The sequence below is a fragment of the Phaeodactylum tricornutum genome, chromosome 7 (genome assembly GCF_000150955.2).
Source record: "Phaeodactylum tricornutum CCAP 1055/1 chromosome 7, whole genome shotgun sequence".
In the NCBI taxonomy this organism is placed as follows: domain Eukaryota; phylum Bacillariophyta; class Bacillariophyceae; order Surirellales; family Neidiaceae; genus Phaeodactylum; species Phaeodactylum tricornutum.
The window spans coordinates 956629-975519 of NC_011675.1; the positions used below are offsets into that span (position 1 = coordinate 956629).

Below are 18891 nucleotides of genomic sequence, written 5' to 3' on the forward strand. Positions count from 1 at the left end.
GCCGTTAGCTTACAGGTGAGCTCTCCATACTACGATGAAAAATGATACGGCCCCATTTCCACAACGGATGGCTACCATTGGGAAAGGTCAAAAGCAATGAATGGCAAAAGGTTTCCAAATTCACATTCCGTGAAAAGGTCTGATCGTCGTCCTTAACTGTAAGCTGGTTTCTTGTGTACTTAAACACAATACCATATTAGAACACAGCCGGCTAAGCAATAAGATGGCCCACCGAGAGGGAAAAAGGATGAGTTAAAGGGCTACAGTGTGGAATATGGCAACATAATAGGCGTCGTATCCGCGTGTTTTAAGTCTGATTTCATACAGAGTAACTTATCCAAAACACAAGTATGTATGTGAAAGGGTGGAGCTTGGACAACAGCTAAAGAAATAGTCTGACAGCAGTTTTCGGATCAATTTATTTCTAAAATGTATAGCATTTGCGACTGGGAATATAAGGATTACAGATCACCTCACCCAAAGCGCCCCTTACTTCCCAAATCTCCACTAGCTCGTTTCACAATCGTCTTCGATTGAACCATCATGTCCACCAAAGCCCAAAGTTGTTTTTCTTCAGCACTTTTTTCGCGCATTTTTCCAGCTTCGTTGTCCGCTAGAGATTGTTCTGTGCTAATCGCATGCGTGTCCGCTTCTTGTTCCAAATCGATTGCCATTGCTGCTGCCTTTGCTTTTACTTGATCGCCTAAAATGATCAACTGCTGGTCAAACAAATGCGTAAACCGCTGAGGGTCGCCGTTAGGTCGAGAAAAGGCTTCTGTAAAGATGCATTGCATACGTTGCCTTCGAGAGTCGTCCGTCCTCTCTTTCGACAGAGAAAGAATCAAGTCTTTCATTTCCCGTGCTTCGGAAGTTTGATTTTCCGAAGATGAATCTGAGCCGGCGGCAGCCGAACAGCGAGTTTGAATCGAAAGAGGTACAACAGACATATCGCGTTTAGCAATGACGAAAGAAGATGGTGCCCAACCATAAACTCCCGAGACGCTGTAAAACAAAAAGCTCATGTGCAGGCCTGTTTGGGTAAGAAGAACCAGTCTAGCCTGCCTCCGTTTCCCATACGCTTTCGACATGCTGTTCATGTCAAACAACGAAACACAATTGTCCTATGGATGTGTAGAAGGCTTTTTTCTTCACTCTGATACTAATGGTCGTTTCAGGAGAAGCTGGTGTATAGCTAGCCGCAGCAGAGTTGGCAGACGATTAGACGGAGGTAGGAGAGGATTCTTCTGCCTGTCAGCAGCAGATTGCGCATATGCATATTTCAAATAGCACTCGTGTGACATTCTGTTGGCAATCTACAATCTAGAATCGGGACAATCAGTTTTGCATTGATGACGTCAGACACAGTCCAACTTGAAAAAAATCTCTACCAGGTTTGGTATAATTCACAATTTCTCCGATTTATAGCGACCCATTTATCGAATTTCCTCAGTACAACAAAATCTTTTTGTTAATATGAGTTTTACTTCACATTCTTATATAACAAGAATGACTACGAAAGCAAAAAGTAAACACTTCCTCGATACTGACAGTGAAATAGATCTATCTCGTAGGAATCTGCCAGTTCGGAACAAATGAGATGACTTCATAGATAATTTTATATAGAGGACTTTATTGTCAGTCTCGATAGCCATGTCCATTTGGGGCCTGAAAGAGTAACTCACAGTCAGTGAGAAAAGACCTCAAGGGGGTGTCTCTTACGGCTAGTCAAGCCTCGTTGCAGAATACTGCATATGCAGTTTTTGCCTGTAAGCCTCTCTCCAGGAGCGGTATCTTAAAGAGGGACAAGCTGCCCAGGGAACAATACTCTGACAACAGCAAATCAGACCTCGAGACATTGCCGCAACGCTTCATGCCTGCCCTCTATCGTCGTGCATTATCAGCGAAAGACAAGACGTGACATTTCTTGGCATAGAGATCTTTTCGCTTGTTTTGTCGTAATGACGGACTTGATCCGTGCTGTGTTGGTCGAAAACGAAGAATGGCCTGAAGCCGCAGAAAAGAAGTACGAACGCATTCAAATACTTGGCAAGGGATCATTCGGTATAGTTTGGATGGCACGGCGGTCAGATAGTCCTGAAGGTGAATTTGACGAAAAATACGTAGCGGTCAAAAATATTCACATTAAAAATGAGAAGTCCAACGTTTACGCGGAGCGTGAAATTTCCATCTTACAAGAACTTTGTCATCCCAACGTTATTCGGCTAATAAGGTCGTATCCTTTGCACGGAGGTTCTCGATTGGTTGTTATGCAGCTTGCCCGGGGTCCAAACTTGCACCAGCTCGTGATTAAACGTGGAGCCATCGGAATGCCTTTAGCGCGGTTGATTTGTCGGCAATTGATTGCGGCTGTATCGTATTTGCATGGACGTGCGGTGATTCATCGTGATATAAAACCGAGCAATTGTATAGTAGCCTGTACCCAGGGAAGCCCGAAAGATGACTACGACTGGTTCCGCGACGACGCCATTTGGGACAGCGGCCTTGAGGGTACCAAAGCGGTTGCCAATCAGAAGTGGAAGCTTATGCTGGTGGATTTTGGCTTCGCAAGAGCGCTGGAGAACGATGAAGTATTCATTAGACAGAGCAAGCACCTACGAAATTCCATTGTTTACGAACAATCAGTCGATCCAGCGAAAAACACGCGAACCTCGTTTGCCTTCCGCAACATAAATGATCGGAATTGCGAATCTGACGACCATTCGGATGAAGATGACGATGCATTGGGGAAATTAGCGGAAACGGCCGCATTAAGTATGCGCGGTACCGCGTTTGAAGCTACGAACGAAGTCGAAGACGCAATCATGGGGAATACCGCAGTCAGAAAGCGCCAGTCTGGTGTTTCTATGCCGATAGCTACGGATCTGGAAATTGACGGTGGCCTTCGCAGCAATAACAGACGTATTTCGAGTGCACGAACAAACGTCCGTTCCATGAGTGCGTTGGGTACTAAAGCATATGCGGCACCAGAAATCCGAAAGCAGTTGCGCCATAAGACAGAGGCAGATGTCTCAAAATCTAACGCCGCCATGACAGAGTGTGTGGCCGACTACGGAATGATAGTTGACGCATATAGCGTAGGATGGACCCTGCGAGTCGCAATGACGGGAGTACCACCTAACTTTTCTATTTCTGCTTACATGCAAGAACGCGAATCGGTGGTGATGGAAGGTGAAGATCACGACGAGATTACCAGCGGATGTTGCTGTTTCATCGCTCCACGGAAAGAGTGGATTCGGATCCGAGACCCATCCATGCTTCACGGTGATGCTAATTTGCTGCTATCTAGCATGACAGAAAAGAACCCCAGTGATCGCATGACTGTCCGCGAAGCCCAACACCATCCCTGGATTGCTGGTGGAACGGGAGAGGCGAAATATTTGCTGCCACAAGGGGATGTGCCTTCCGAACACGGAGACCCCGTTGTTCCTCTCAAATGCGCTACCCATCTTTCCAAACTCACGATTGATTATCATATGCAATAGTACACTGCTCTGTTTGTGAAAATTGGAGAGCATCCAGTTTTCGAATTAAATGCCCTTTTTCTACTTGCATCATTGTCCGAGCTTTTTGGTTTCACTTGTTGCAGAGGACACTGCTCTTGCGAATACACGTCAACTTGCTTTGGCTGCATGACATGTGCAGCTAATCACTGGGAATTATTCTGATACTTAAATTCTGTTAGCGTTTCGAGGTAGAGGAGTATTTACATTGAAGACACAACAAAGACTTTTCGATAATAAGCGATAGCGGGCGACGGACAGACTCGAATTCCTTGAAATCCAATCATTCTTCCAATGTAAGCCTATTTGCAGACTCCTATCGTTCTGTGCATTTGCTGAATTCTGTGTATTGATAAGGACCATGACGCAGCAGAAGAAGAAAAGCAAACCAGGAGACAATGCAAAGCAGGAAGATAAAAGTGGAGAAGTTGATTACGGCGCAACCGCTGACGCTTTTGCTTCCGACTCCGAAGATGGCGGCGACGTGGGTTCCAAAGGCCAGGTTGAGCTTGTGGACGTAGAACATAGCGAGGACGAGAGCGATGTTGTATCGGATAGTGATGGGTCGCAAGATAGTGAGTCTGATGTGGCTGAGAGTTTAGAAGACGAGAAGAATCACGTTAGTACTACCGACTTTATTCCTCCACCATCGCTCAACGGCGAACAATGTTCGTTCGATCTGAGAAATTTGATGGCAATCAATTCCCATCAGATAAGTATTTCCGAGCTCTATTCTGAAAAGAAAAAACAAGATGTCGAAGAGATTACGCTTTTGGGTGAAAATATGGAGTTGAAAATAAACGAAGAATACTTATTAGATAAGGCAGCGGATGGATGTGCTCAGCTCATCGGCGCGTTGTGGCAACTCCCCATTGAAAGGAGCGACGCCGGCCCTTTGGCGTTTTTGCCATCGTTTGATGACAGCAAAATTCCTCGTGCACTTGTAAGTGAGAATAGCAAAAATTTTTGATCAATTGACCAGGTTTCTAACTGTCTACTCTTGTTTAGCCGCCTCCTCCGCCAAAAAAAGAAACACGGTGGGAAAAGTTTGCCAAGGAGCGTGGTATTTCTGTCAACAAGGAAAAACGATCTCGTAAGGTATGGGACGAGGCTACTGGAACTTGGATGTTTCGACACGGCTACCAAAAGGCCAACGATGATACCAAGGAGTGGCCAATTATGGAGGTCAAAGGGAACCAAGATCCATTCGAAAACCCGTGGGACCGATTGCGTGAGGAGAAACGCAATCGGACCGAGCGGAACATGGAGAATCGTATGCGAAACAAAGAGCGCGGCGGTGAACTAACAAAGGGGACGACAAACCGTGTTCTTAAAAGTCGTGAAAAGAATAGGCAAGCCGGAAAAGCGGGAGGTAACAGTGATCGCGACACTGTACCCCCTACTGGTGTTCCTGTGGATTTGGCCGACAAGTCAACTGGCGGTAAGCTGCGTGGCAAGGCTTCTCTCAATGCTGCACTTCTCGCGACGCAGCGATCAACTGCCTCATTGGGTAGATTTGATAAGATGCGTGAGGGAGAACCCGACCGGAAAAAAGCTGTGGCTGGATTGAAGAAGCGAAAGTACGAAAGCGCAACGGACAAGAAAGTCATTGCTAGTGAGACAGATCGCAATATGAAGCTTCTCAAGTCTGTTGTCGATGGTGGAGGTGTAGCCAAAGAAAAGGCTAGGCGGAAAGGTCAACTCGCAAAGGGGGAGACCGCCTATGACTATGAATTTGATGACGGTCTTGGTGCATCGTCTTTTCGGAAAAAGAAGGGGCGTGCTGGTGCGGGTAAGATGAAAAAGATGACCAAGAAGCGCGTAAAATAGTCAACACTTGGCCGAATGACCGACCGACTATGAGTGCAAAGCACGGGCAATAGGCATAGATTGTCTGCTAATGTGTGGTCGGTCTTCCAAAGCAGCTGGCCGCACGAGCGCTCAATATTTACAGTAAATAAAAAGTGAACTCTCTGCCAAACGCTACCGACAAAAGCCCAAATTGTACCAAAGGAGGGTGCACGGCATCGTCGCTGGAACTACAGCAAAGGCTACACCAGATCCAACGTTAGCTCTAGTGCTGCTACGCGACAAGGAACGAATACTTTACAAAGAAGAAGTGTACAAAAATACGCAAGAAATTCTCTCATACATAATTATGCTAGTAGCACGGTAAAAAGAAGAGCGACATCTTTAGAAGATGCCTTTCTTTTTTACATCTTCGAACTCCTTCTCAAATTGTTGAATAACGGCCCGACGTTGCAACTTGTTGGCGGCCGTCAGACACCCGTTCTCAGGCGTCCACGGTGAGTCCAAAAGCGCCACCGCAACCAGCTTTTCCAAATGACTTAAATCACTCTTGGCGTGTTCTTTCTTCATGTCATCGAGGACGGCATTATAAACTTCCTTGGACGTTTTGAGCTCCTCCCAGTCACCCTTGAGTCCCTTTTCTTGGGCCCACTTGGTGGTGTAGGGCTGGCTGAGCTGCATGATTGCGATCGGTCGGTCCATGTCCCCGTCGCCATAGCAGCAGATACCACCCTGCACGGCATCTACGAACTTCGAGTTGCCGTAAGTCATCTCCATCTTCTCGAGAGCAATATACTCGCCACCCTTGAGTTTGACCAAGTTCTTTTTGCGATCCACAATGCGAATGCTACCGTCCGCCATGAATTGACCAATATCACCCGTATGGAACCAGCCATCTTCCTTGAATTCGTCTTTGGACTTTTCGGCCATCATGTAGTATCCACAGGTGATGTTGCTGCCTCGAACAACAATTTCACCACGACCGAAAATGGGGTTTCCCTCCACATCCCGGCGATCGGTAGAAAGATAGGACTGTCCGGCCTTGTCACCTACATCAGGAGTCGACTCAAGCTTGACTTCAACCGAAGCAATGGGGACACCCGCAATATTTCCACGTGTATCGGTAAAGTCCTGAATCGTCAAGCCGGCGCAGGTTTCCGTCAATCCCTATGCATTATAAAAAGCAAGAGCGTCAATAAGCGGTTGGTTTCGTCCAATGGAACGCTGGTATTACCAACTTTTGAGAGACTTACATATCCTTGAATAAAAGTCACACCAAAGGCTGCTCGAATAAAGTCTTGCACCTCGGTATTCAACGGTCCTCCTCCCGAGACGGCGAGACGCAATTGCCCGCCTACCACCTTGGCAAACTTCTTAAAGACGAGCGCCTTGAACAGCGGGGTATCGAATCCGTGTTTCAGGGCAAAGGATCGCCAGGCAAATCCCGTTTCCACCAACATTTGCGCCACGGGTGAGGCTTGATGTACCTTGGCTTCAATGCCCTTTTTGATAGTGTCCCAAATTTTGGGCACCGCTACCATAATGGTGGGCGAGAACTGTTCCAAGGCACCAATCGGATAGGCACCGGTTGCACTGAGCGATTTGGGATCGGCATAGCACAAGGTGCATCCCATGGTGATCATAAGAAACTCGGCCATGAGTTCCAAAATATGCGCCAGCGGCAAATAGGCTAGATAGGTTTCGCCACCCGGGACAACTTGCAGGGCTACGTCGCCCGCGGCACAGGCACCGACGATTTGACGGTGTGTGACGATGACTCCCTTGGGTTTGCCTGTGAGTAGCGAGACGAGGGGCAATAATATAAACAAAATAGGCAAGCTGGGTGAGATTCGGGTCCGCGTTGGTGGTGGGTCGTCGTTCTTTGGCGAACGTGTGTGTGTGTGTGTGTACATACCGGTGGATCCACTGGTGTACATGAGTACGGCACAGGAATCGGCCTTGGGCGGTGTCGGTGGGTAGGCCTTGGTATCACCCGACGCACAGAATTCGTCAAAGGACACAATTGTCACACCCTTGGGAGCCTTGGGCATTTCAATTGTTTCGTTGGGCGCTACCAAATCGTCCGTGTAGACAATGTACTTGAGCGAGGGCATACTGGAACACTTCTGGGCCAACCTGGATACATCCTTACGGTTGCAAACGATAACGGGTATGATATTGTCGACGACAGCTTCGGCAACGGCGTCCATCCCGAGCGTCGCGTAGACGGTGGTCACGGTGACGCTTTGCGTAAAGGCGCCCATGGCGGCGATCATCCATTCGGCACAGGTGTTTTCGAAAATAGCGATCCGACAGGGCGTCGTGACTTGCTCCAGAGTCGTCGAGTAGGGCGCCGGCTGCACTCCCGCCGATCGGAGGGCGGCACCGAACTGATTGGCCTGTTGACCGACTTGAGCGTAGGTCTTCCACGTGGTGTCGGGACCGAATTCCTTGATTTTGGGCGTCCGCCAACCGAGAAAGTGGCGGGTGCCCATGCAGTGGCGGGATCCGAATCGCTCAAAGGCGACCTTGGTGATATCGTACAAAGTTTCCATACCCGGACGCGGTGTAGTAATGAGCTGCGCCCTAAAGCGGGGGTCGACACGGTGCGATTCATCGTCGGCCACGGGGACGGTCCGCAGTTGGTCGGCAGAGGTAATCTTTCGAATGATTCCTAACCATCCAAAGGTAACAATCGTCAACTGGAGATTGCAGAATACAGTTGCGGCACCACAAGTGTGAGAGTCACGACGTTCAAACGATAGAGAAAGTACCAACAGAAACACTATAACTAACTAACACAGTTACGGTACCGCAACGACACGTACCAAAAGGTCGATGGCAATGAGCAGAATCTTGACGGGCAAGAACAAAAGGTATTTCATCTTGACGACAAGCGCAATTGGTAAGGCAGATGCACGCGATTTACAGTCAATCAAGAACGGCAGCGATTCGGTAGTTTCCTTTCGTCACGGAAGTTGAAAGAGTTCCTCGCACTCGTTGAGGCGAGAGTATCGAAAGTTAACAGTAAGGGCAGGAAAGAGAAAAAAACAGTAGGCACCTCTCGGCGCTGGATCTTATTCTGCGCGGAGACGATCCTCGTCACACGAGGGTCTGGAATCGACAGGGAAACAAACAGACGCTGCGCCATGGAATGCCGTCGCTGTTGAGGCCGAATCTTCACAGGTTAGTCCGTGACGTGGAATGTTGGCGGTCCGGGATCCGTCGCGAACGACAACAGTACGGGTTTTGGAATTTCGCACGATACGCATTTTGGTAACGGTTTGTTACGTACGTTAGTTACGTTTCCAAATTCATTAGTAGGAATCGCCCTTCACGCTGCTCTCTCTAGTCAGCTACTAGAGGCACGTATACGACAACCCGTCTGTAGTTTTGCGTCTGCTTGTCCGTCAGGCATGTCCCAACCTACTCCAGGACATTGGAGTAGGTTGTTCGGTAGGGGTAGGTAATGTCGTTTGTCCTTCGTCTGTTCGAATGATGTGGTCTATCGTCTGTGCATCGTTGGAATATATATTCACACTACGATGCCAAAGCGCCAGACGCGCCTTGTTTACACCCCGATCCACTCGCCGCAATCGTAGCCCATCCAACCCGCACTACCCGCACTACCACCACCACCGTGATTGGGGCAGGGTCCAGCGGTACCGACACCCCACCCAAGTCCACCGGGCTCGTTTCATGCCCCAGAACCATATTTCATTGTCGCTTCCCGCGATCCCGTTCCCGTAGTCTGATTGTGTCTCGTTTGGGACTATCGTGGACCTCTCGGCTTGTTGTTTGTCTGCCTGCCTGCCTGCCAAGCACCCAAACCACATTCCACTCACCGAGCGCCACCATGGCGGGGGATCCACGCCAGCCACCGCAGCCGTCACCGGAATCGGCGCATATCGGAGACAAAAAACCCGAGACGGCACGATCCATTCTATGGAGTGCTGACGATCATCCCGACGAGGAACTGGAAGATGTGGATTTGCCCTTGCCAGTCGTCGATCATCCGTTGACCGTGCCGTTGTCGACGAACGCGTCGCACCCCGTACCGGCGGCGGATCACGAACTGATATCCCGGATTCTGGTACCGTCTCCGTTTCCTCATCACCACGCGGGCCCCACCAGCGCTCGTTTCAGGAATGCCTTGAATCGGGTACAGACTCAACCCACTGCGGACGTCGAAGCCTGGCAAGCCCTCTTGACGGAAACGCAAACGTGCTACAAACAGATTGTGGCCAACAACACATTGACAAACTCCGTTACGCACCCGTACACAACCGACGCCGAGACGGATGTTGTTGCTCGCGTCAAACAACAACAATTGGATTGGGTGGAATCCTGCTACGGTGCCGTCTTACGCTACTTCCCCTACGCCAGTAGCCACGTACACACCGTGGCAGAAATTCTGTGGACACTGTCGTCGCACGGCGTCGCGGAAGAACAGCAGTTACTTGTATTCGACGGCACCAACCATAGTCACCACAGTACCATCAACGCCTCGTCTGTGTCTCCCCAACGAACTCAACTGTACGAAGCCAAACTGGAACGACTCTTGTCTCGCTATCTCGGTGTCACGTTCGACCATTCCTCGTCCGGTAGCAATTATCCCAACGGTCGGGACGCCGATACGCCACCGTCCCCACCCGAAAACACGGCACTACCCGGAATGTGCGATTGGATGGTAGAATTGTGGTTGTTGTACGCTCGGAAAAAACGGCGTGACGCTCTACGGCACAGTAACCTCGCACAACAACAACAACTACCCGACGCGCGTGTATCTTACGTTCGGGACCAAACGTTACAAGCCTACGAGCAGGCACAACCCTTTGTCGGACACGGTGAAAATAACGTCATCTTTTGGAAAGCATATTTGGACTTTGTCCGTTCCTGGACGGCCATGGCCAATGAGGACGCGAAAAACCATCACGCGGTGGCGCAACAGCAAATGGTGCGACTCCGGACCATTTATCAGGCCTTGATCAAGTATCCCATGACGGGATTGGATCAGCTGTGGCAAGAGTACGAAGCCTTTGAGCGGGGTCAGAACGAAACACTCGCGCAGGCGTTGACGCAGGAACTGTTGCCCACGTACCAACACGCCCGGACCGTGTATCTCGAACGACACCGTGTGTACGATACCAACGATCTACAACTAGGTCGACTCGCCACGCCACCGGCGGACAATGCCGTCACTCAAGAAGAAGATTACGAAACGAAACGAGCCGAAGAGCAAGCATTACTGCGTGCGTGGAAAGTGCGGGTTGCCTACGAACGGACCAATCCGGAACGTTTGAATTCGAGTGAGTTTGCACGACGCGTCCGACAGGTCTACCAGGCGATGGTTTCGGTGCTGACGCGGTACCCAGAAGCTTGGCACATGTGGAGTACCTGGGAATTGTCCGTGGCCACCGGTACTACCACGACGTCTGATGTCACTGCTGATGGACGACACCACGAATCAACCATCACGTTGGCCCGTGCCGTCTTACAACTCGGACAAAGTCATATTCCAGACTGCACATTACTCGCGCATACCGAAGCCATCCTAGTCGAACTTCATGCAGTGGATCCCAAATCATGCTTAAATGTCATGGAACGGTTTGTGGATCGTAGCCCCAATACTCTCGGCTTTGTTCTATATCAGCAACTGACGCGACGATATCAAGGTATGGAAGCTGCGAGAAAGGTGTTTGCACGTGCACGACGCGTATTGGTAAATCCGGCCGAAGCCGCGGCCGCTGCAGCGAAACAAGATGTCCGGACTGAGGACGGGGTTGATGCAGAGAATCATCCACACGACGAGGGAAGCGGCGGCAAACGCTGGGTAGTGACAAATAGATTAGATCCTAACATTGGACCGACAAATGGGCAACAGGTGCAAGGTGCTACCGAAACGACGACAGGACAAGAAGGGGTTGTAGACGGAAGCGAAAAACATCCACCGGGTGTTATTACTTGGCACCTATACGCCTCGCACGCAAACATTGAGCACAGGGTCAACAAGGCACCGGAAGTTGCAGCGCGAATTTATGAGTTGGGTTTGCGGAAGCACGCGGCCTTTTTGACCGTACCGTCCTACGTAATGCGATACGCCCAACTACTCCTGGAATTAAACGATACAATGAATCTACGGGCCTTGTTAACTCGCGCTGTCGCTGCTTGTGAGGCCCAAGAAAAGGAAAACTCCCTGGCGTTGCTCTGGAACATGACTTTGCATTTTGAGTCGGTCATGGGAGGGTCCGATCCAACTAGTGCCGTAACGATGCAGAAAATAGAACGACAACGTCGTGCAGCCCTGATGGGTGCTAACGTGGAAGAGGTAGCCACTGGAGGGTTTGTTGGAATTAATGAACCAGCCTTGATTGGTGCTCAAAAATCCACTATTGCAGACCAGTTGGTGCGAACGGAAAGCTATGATACGAGTTCCTCTATTGTAAATGGAATGAACCGTGCGGTGGATGTTTTGGAAATAATGGGGTTGTGGGGAAGCGGGGAGTCATCAGTGGATCAAGCTCGTCGTCGGATCAAGCAAAGCAAAAACCGGGAAAGCGAAGTTGATATTTCCGGTGGGAAGAGCGACACAAGTTTTCAAAAGCGACTCGAGTACCAAAACGCAGTATCGGCAGGGTTCTCACCAGAGGCAGGAACGACTGATGGCACCGCCATAGGCAACAAGATTATGTCAGCTCGTGAGCGCTATCAACAGGGAGCTATAGCGGTCGCCTCCGGTGGTGCGGTTGGCTCGAGTGCAATTATTATGGCAATTCAGCAAATGCCAGATTGGCTGCGACCACTTCTCATGACATTGCCAGCGACACGACTACGTGTTCCAGTTGTGCCAAAACCTCCGCCGCATATGGTTGAAATCGCTTTGGCCGCACTGAAGGCGAATTCGCTTCCTGCCGAGCGGCCTGAGGGAGAAGTATCTACGAGTGGCAGCAAGCGTAAATTGGCTGCGATTGACTCCTCGGACGAAGAGAGTGATGTGCAAGGCGGAGGGTATGGCAGCCAGTTTCGAAACAGACAGCGTGCTAGAATGAACGCGTCATAAAGCGTAAAAAAACTGAAGTACTTTTATTCTTCTCGAATGATGAACATTGTGGAAGTGTCATCAGCTGCTGCACTTTGTAGAAACGACCGCACACTAGCTCGCGACTGATACACAAGGCTCTCATCCTCTGAATACACGTTGTCCAAGCTTCGTTCTCTGACAGTGTTCATCAATTCGCGTAGTAAGTTCGACAAAGCCGAGCAAGCATTGCTTCCCTCGAGAGAAAAGCTCTCGTCTATGTAGTGCGGCAGCATGTGTTTCAATAACTCAGTGTCAATTTGTAGCTGTTTGAAGCTATCTCGAGAAAAAGTGCGAACACGAACTTGCTCGGCGAAACCACGAAATGCCGACTTAAAGAAAATGTAGAGAACTGCATTTCGAGAAGGATCAACGATTTCACCCGGATGCGGTAGGACTGACACAACGTTGTCCATAAACATGCGCTCAACATCCAATTGTAAACCTGTTTTCCGACCAACAACGCTTTTAGTAAACTCGGGTATAGAATCATCGGCCAAGTAGCTCACTGGCCCAGCTCTCTGTCTACCACCAAACACATCATAGCAGTCCAGCGCAGTTACCCTGGCAATTTCTAGCGCTTTCACGGCGGCATCGCTTGGGCGGTTTCTAAAGTCTTTACCAGATACATTCGTGGCCAGAAGACCTGCTGTCAGAGCATCAGCCGCTTGATGGCCTTGGTAAACGGCATATTGTGCAATTATTCTTGAAGATGACAGCTGAAATTGTCGAGCAATGATGTCATCGGCACGCGAAACTTTCATCTCAGCTGACAATGAAGCGTCTGTGGGAAACATTCCCCTTGACTTCTTCTTGCCTCCTCCTACATAGCTCTGTATTGATTCTTCAATTTCGTCCGAGACAGACTCCTCCGCCAAAAGACACAATTGTGCAATTGCCAACGTGCATCCAATATCGCCCATTGATCTACCAGTGGTTGCACTGATAGACTGCAATTTGCGCACAATAGAATCTACAAGTTGCACAATCCCAGTTTGGCTTTGGTTCTGGGAGACAGCGTCAGAAAAACAGCCTGCCATGGTGTCTATGCCTTCGTGGTCTTCGTTGTCACCATCCTTTTCTGTTGTAAGTAAATTCACTTCCAATAATTCAGTTGCATCGCATGAGTCCCCACCAGCCAAGCACTCAAAAACGCCTGCTAGCCAGGAAGCGAATCGACGGACGCTGCTATAAACTGCATCTTTGAGAACGGGAAGATCGGGAGCAGATATCGAGTCGCTGTGTTCACGACCCTCAGCAAGCACGCTGCGAATAGTGTCGTCTATAAGCTGTATACAGTCGGATAAAGCACTATTCAAAATAGCTTGTTGGGCATCTCGTCGAAATTCGTTTCCACGTTCGATCTGCATACGCTCAGCGAACGGTAACATGCAGTCTGTCACAACACTTAAACGGAGCTCTTGAAACTTGCGATCAACACGCCGTCGTACCATAGACTCAGACAGTGCCATCGCTTGGTCCACAAGTTTTGAAGCGTAGTCGACACCAATCCCTATATCAGGAAGTGCCAGTCCTGATGCGAGTTGACGAACGGCTTTCATTAGAGTTGCCAACGCCGTACTCACATCGTCCCCGGTATAATTCCCATCATCCCGCGTCGTAGTTTCCTCGCTTGACGCTGCTTCAAATCCCACCTCTAGGATTACTGACCTGACATGGGACAAAAAATATCCGAAAGATTTGGAGATAAAATCAATCATGTAGCTTGACTCCGCCGCAGCTCCGAATGTTAGACCAAACAGCGTAGCCACTTCTAATATGGTGTCTAGAACGTCCGAAGGAACCAGTATACTTCCCTCCGATTGATTCTGTGAGGATTCTACATGGGAGAACGAATTCGTCAGATTGATGCTGACTGTGAGATCCTTTGCTCCCTCAAAGCGCGATTCCTGTACTTCTAACACGTGAGCATCCAACATTCTTTCGATGGTGCGTGCAGCTGCAGACATTGCCATTGACTGAAGGTCATCCCCGCTAAAATCTGCTTCTAAATAGTCTTCGGCGTGACTGTTAAACAAAATAAATAGGGTCCCAACGCACTCAAATATGTCGGTCATATTTTTTGGCAAGTCGATAGTCCTGCCATCTATGCTTCCCATTTCAGCGTTTGGATCTTCCTGGTCCACATCTTGAAAATGCCCACTCCACTGTAGTAGCTTTCGCTTCAGGTCTTCCTTCATTTCCACCAGAATTTCATGACATTCCACTTCAATATTGCGTAGACTCTCAAATCCTTTGGAATGCTGTCCCAATATTGACGACGCGGAAAGATAATTGCGGGTGGCCGATCGGTATTTACCCGCACCGATTTGAGACTGCAGCGTTTTTGGCAACTTCAGAAGGGTATCCAATCTAGTCAAAAGTCGCTTGACCCGTATTTTCTCCGCTACTTGATCACGCAATGAACCTAATGCATCTTCCACGTCCTTGGATGTGTCGTGAATCCGTTTCATACCAGAAGCGAGGCGGTCAAGACCGTCTTCGTTGGCCTTGACGTTCACTCCAATAGATTTAATAGCATCGGTTGCATCGATAAATCGAGAATAATTTTCGTATACGAGAGTTTGCATAGTGGAATCTAACGTACGAACTTGCAACGCGAGACGCTCCTCTGTTTCAAGCAGCTCGTGCACTGAGGAAGCGTGTATATGTTTCGTCGTATGCGCCTGAGCATCAAAATAGGGCGAATCCAGATCTTGCGATGACGCCAACTTTCTGGAAGACCGTTTAAATTCTACAGAATCTTCGTCTTCACTATCACCGTCATCCAAGCTGATGGGATTGGGTTCATAGTCAGCCGCGACCACTGCTGATTTACCGTAAAAGCTCTCTAGTAACTTTTTCCGAACCAAAGCTTCACGGTCAACCTTTCCTTCGCGATTTTCTCCCAGCGCCAGGAACTCTTCGTCCGAGGAGTCGTCTGCGGAAGAAGAGTACGTTTCCATCGCAGCAAAGGGACAACGACTCACTCGGTAGAGAAAGGTTGAAGTTGCAAATCTATAGAATGCACGGCGTACGCCTGCCTATGGAATACTTCTTCAGATTGGTGCTACACGAGTAAAATGACCACGCAAGTACGGTAGACGATGATTACCCTGCCATAGGATCAAACTCGACTAGAAAAGGACATTCAGAGTGGGTCTTTGTACTTACGCACTTTTGTCCAGTGTAAATTCGTATTGGTATTGCACAAACAAATATAGCGCCGTTTGATCTCGTGTTAGTATGTCCGAATACCTAACTGTAGAATGCAATTTCGTGTTATGTATCATCGCGTCCTGAATGGAATGTACCGTACAGTAATATGGACCTAACAGTAAATATCGACTACGGTCCTATTTGCTCACTGTCAGGTACTAGTGCGACTCAAAGGAAAAAGCACATTCTCTAAAAGAGCAGAGATGCTACTATACAAGAGCAGGAAGCAGTAACCTTTTTGGTAATAGTTTTTGGCAAATGGGCTCATTTAGAGGTGCGGGCCACAGCACTCTAATAAAACTTCGCATGAGCGGGAAAGTTTTAGATTCCTTCAAGGTCAAAGTATTTTCATTAGAATTTCTGCCTCAATCATGCGTGCCGTCTTTCGTCGCAGACTCTCTTCTGAGTTTTCACCAATACTGCAACCACTTTGAGTAGAAAGGGAAAGTGGTAGCTGAATTCTTTGTTGATATCTTGACTCACTGAAACATTTTTGTAACCTCATCGCAATAATCGAAAAGGGCCGCCATATCTTCCTCATTTTTAGCGCAGTCATACTCTTCATAAGGATCGCAGTCCCGATAGTACCCCGCGACTTTAAGCTCGTGTGATGGAAGCGCTGCACAAGTAACGGTGGTTGAGGCCCCAGCTTGTACGCTTTTCATGCGCAAATCGTCCGGCAAGCCGATCCAAAGAATTTTCAGCGCGCTGACGAAATTGGTGGTGCGGCCCAGATTTGTATTTATTCCACCCTGCCATGATTCGAGAATAGCGTTAGCAGACTTTATAGGAACAAAGTGAGTGTTAAGATTTTGAGCTTACCGGATGCAAAGAAACCGTCTCAACGTTGGGATAGCGTTTGTGAAATTCCTTGGCAACCAAAATATTACCCAGCTTGCTTTGTTGATACGCTTTCCAACCACTATACCCCTTCTTGTTCTCCATAGAGAATGTCTTTATGTAATTCATGTCGATCCGTGGCCCTTTTCCGATAGTGTGGGCCGTCGACGACAACCAAACTTGGCGCTTTGTTTTATCAATAAGCAACTTTGACAGCAGGAAATGGCCAATTACGTTGATACCCATTTGCTGCTCAAATCCATCTTTGGTCACTCCGGGAGGCGTATTCATGACCCCCGCGTTGTTGATTAAAACATGGATGGTCTTGTACTTTGCGTTTACGTACTCTGCGAATCTTTTCACGGATGCAAGATCACCTAGATCGATTAGGTGTCCGTCAACGCGATCTGCCGCAAATGATTCTTTCATTTCTTTTATAAAATCATCCTGTAGATTTTGACGTCGACCTCCGATAACGACCTTGCTCGCGCCTTCGGATAGTAGAGCTTTGGTGGTTTCAACTCCGATGCCACTGTAGGCACCTGTTATCACAAAAACCTTGCCTTTGATGTTGTCGCCGTACATTTTCGCAGCTTCCGAGGCTGGGCGGCTTCTACCTGGTGTGGCCTTCGTTGCGTCGACAACCATTTAAGACAGGACCGATGAAGCTACTGAAATTGAATATTCGCGGACCTTTGCGTATTGCGGGTATTATCTTCAGATGATGAGGATGAAAATAAAGACGCGATGTAGAGGCAGGAAACGAGAAGAACTATGAAAACAAGAATTGAGATGCAAATGGAAGAGCGGGGACATCGCGACGAAAAGTTCACTGATTTCTGAGAGTGTCGGCTGCGCTATCTGTAAACGAACCTTCCCATCCACATTCCTAACAACTAGCATGAAAGTGGTTTGGTAACATCGAGACTGCGATGCTTATGAAGAGTATCCACGTAAGTTGCTTAATCTCTGATGTTGACTCTCTCGAGACTGCGGTACAATCTAGAGGATGCGAAACATTGTATCGTTGGTATCTTCATTTTGAAAATCTCCATAATCAGAGCAAAGAATTTGTGAAAGAAAATTGTTGACTGACTGTGAACGCAATTTCGACAAAAGTACAAAGCACAGAGGGAGCAATGAAATTTTTCAAGAACTCAATGGATGGCTTCGAGAAAATCTCAACGAACCAAGCCGAGGTTGTTTATATCCCATGAGTTCGTGGGCCAGGATTGCCGATCTCGAGCGCGCTGCATCAAAACACGGGTCCACGCAACCCAAGCACCAAACGAAAGACGTTTGTCCCAAGCTGTTCCCCACTGATGCTGAAGATCTAGCGCTCGGTAAGTGGTGTTCAAAGCGCTATCAAAATTACCGGTGTGTAGGTGCTTCTGGGCTAGAATCACGAGTGGTTCAAACGCCCATGGGTTCATTTTCACACAGAGCTGCAGTACCTCAATTGCCTCTGCGTTATCAGTGACTTCGCCAGATACGACTGACCAGTAAAAATCCCTAGCAGCAACTTCGTCGCTTACTGAAAGTGACTGGGTGCCATTTGCAAAGACTGGAGGAAAGTCCGCGGTCCGATCCTCGTCGGCACTCCGATTGACGTCTTGTGTAGATGGCACGAAGGTTCGTGCAACTTCCGCTAGCTGCGACAAGTAGCTCATCCACAACCCCGGCTTAGAGACTCCTGGCCAGAGTGCCGTCGTATCATGACGCGCTACATCGTCTTTCCCAGGAATAATCATGCTCCCTTCCTGTCCACCTCCTCCAAATAAAGTATCCTGCCAGCCAAAGTACTGGTCCGCAATGTCAGCCATCGTAAACACGACTAGCATACGGAGCGTCTCGCTATTCAGGAAAACGCTTTTCGAAGAGTCCCGCAAATGAGGAACGGTCAAGCCTTGTTTTGGTATAAAGCCCTGTGCCAACAACGTATTCACAACTACTTGCTGACGATCAATGATACAAAACAGGTGTACTAAGACTTCCGCATCTTCGCCAATCAAAGTTTTCATCATTCCTCGTTCAATTGCTGGATCAAAAAGCGCCAGATTCACGTAGGAATTCGAATACGCCGAATGGAATAGTCCAACCCGTCCAATCGTACGACCCTGGCCCCAAAGCCTCAGTATATTGTGCACACTCAGCAAATGCTCCAAAAAAGTCGAATGCTTGTGCCAACATCGATGTGCGCCACGAGACCTGAGTGCTGATATACTCTGCCGTAGTACAATCGGATCCAGGCCCTCATAATCGTCGGCGAGGATTTGTTCTACAAGGTTTCGTTCCCGTTCGGCGCCGCCAAAGTCCAGACTCCCATCTGCGGCACAGACTGGACCAGACCCCGACGACGCCATCGTGGCGTTCACAGTTAAAGCTACCTGCAGGAGTGTGAACAACAGGAAATGTCGTTTTGAC

General features: G+C 48.7%; 7 protein-coding genes across 7 annotated transcripts; 2 read left to right on the forward strand and 5 right to left on the reverse strand.

The window, feature by feature from the left end:
• Positions 1-287: 287 nt before the first annotated feature.
• On the reverse strand, positions 288-1231 carry PHATRDRAFT_45693 (predicted protein). The gene has a single exon (XM_002179909.1). The coding sequence runs from the start codon at positions 1095-1097 to the stop codon at positions 474-476; it is 624 nt and encodes a 207-aa protein (XP_002179945.1). The 5' UTR covers positions 1098-1231; the 3' UTR covers positions 288-473.
• Positions 1232-2021: 790 nt separating this feature from the next.
• PHATRDRAFT_12118 (predicted protein) lies at positions 2022-2432 on the forward strand (the record flags this gene model as incomplete). The annotated part of the gene is made up of 1 exon (XM_002179718.1): positions 2022-2432. A coding segment is annotated over one exon (411 nt), but the record flags the coding sequence as incomplete, so codon positions are not given.
• Positions 2433-4717: 2285 nt separating this feature from the next.
• ACS1 (long chain acyl-coa synthetase) lies at positions 4718-8340 on the reverse strand. Its single transcript, XM_002179910.1, has 4 exons — positions 8159-8340; positions 7246-8032; positions 6584-7122; positions 4718-6497 (listed from the first exon to the last, which is right to left on the reverse strand). Exons 1-4 carry the CDS (start codon positions 8213-8215, stop codon positions 5715-5717), a joined length of 2166 nt encoding a protein of 721 aa, XP_002179946.1. The 5' UTR covers positions 8216-8340; the 3' UTR covers positions 4718-5714.
• An 846-nt stretch (positions 8341-9186) lies between these two features.
• On the forward strand, positions 9187-12390 carry PHATRDRAFT_45697 (predicted protein; the record flags this gene model as incomplete). The annotated part of the gene is made up of 1 exon (XM_002179719.1): positions 9187-12390. One exon carries the CDS (start codon positions 9187-9189, stop codon positions 12388-12390), a length of 3204 nt encoding a protein of 1067 aa, XP_002179755.1.
• A 107-nt stretch (positions 12391-12497) lies between these two features.
• Positions 12498-15374, reverse strand: PHATRDRAFT_45698 (predicted protein; the record flags this gene model as incomplete). The annotated part of the gene is made up of 2 exons (XM_002179911.1): positions 12498-12625; positions 12714-15374. 2 exons carry the CDS (start codon positions 15372-15374, stop codon positions 12560-12562), a joined length of 2727 nt encoding a protein of 908 aa, XP_002179947.1. The 3' UTR covers positions 12498-12559.
• Positions 15375-16106: 732 nt separating this feature from the next.
• PHATRDRAFT_35460 (predicted protein) lies at positions 16107-17052 on the reverse strand (the record flags this gene model as incomplete). The annotated part of the gene is made up of 2 exons (XM_002179912.1): positions 16107-16409; positions 16450-17052. The coding sequence occupies 2 exons, from the start codon at positions 17050-17052 to the stop codon at positions 16107-16109; spliced, it is 906 nt and encodes a 301-aa protein (XP_002179948.1).
• A 596-nt stretch (positions 17053-17648) lies between these two features.
• Positions 17649-18830, reverse strand: PHATRDRAFT_35461 (predicted protein; the record flags this gene model as incomplete). The annotated part of the gene is made up of 1 exon (XM_002179913.1): positions 17649-18830. One exon carries the CDS (start codon positions 18828-18830, stop codon positions 17649-17651), a length of 1182 nt encoding a protein of 393 aa, XP_002179949.1.
• Positions 18831-18891: the final 61 nt, after the last annotated feature.

Excerpts from the sequence above, each read along its gene's own strand:
- PHATRDRAFT_45693 (XM_002179909.1), bottom strand. The coding sequence starts at position 1,097 with ATGAACAGCATGTCGAAAGCGTATGGGAAACGGAGGCAGGCTAGACTG.
- ACS1 (XM_002179910.1), bottom strand. The coding sequence starts at position 8,215 with ATGAAATACCTTTTGTTCTTGCCCGTCAAGATTCTGCTCATTGCCATC. Across the intron at positions 7,123-7,245 it reads GTACACCAGTGGATCCACCG|GCAAACCCAAGGGAGTCATC; the intron begins GTATGTACACAC and ends CGCTACTCACAG. Across the intron at positions 6,498-6,583 it reads TGACTTTTATTCAAGGATAT|GGATTGACGGAAACCTGCGC; the intron begins GTAAGTCTCTCA and ends TATAATGCATAG.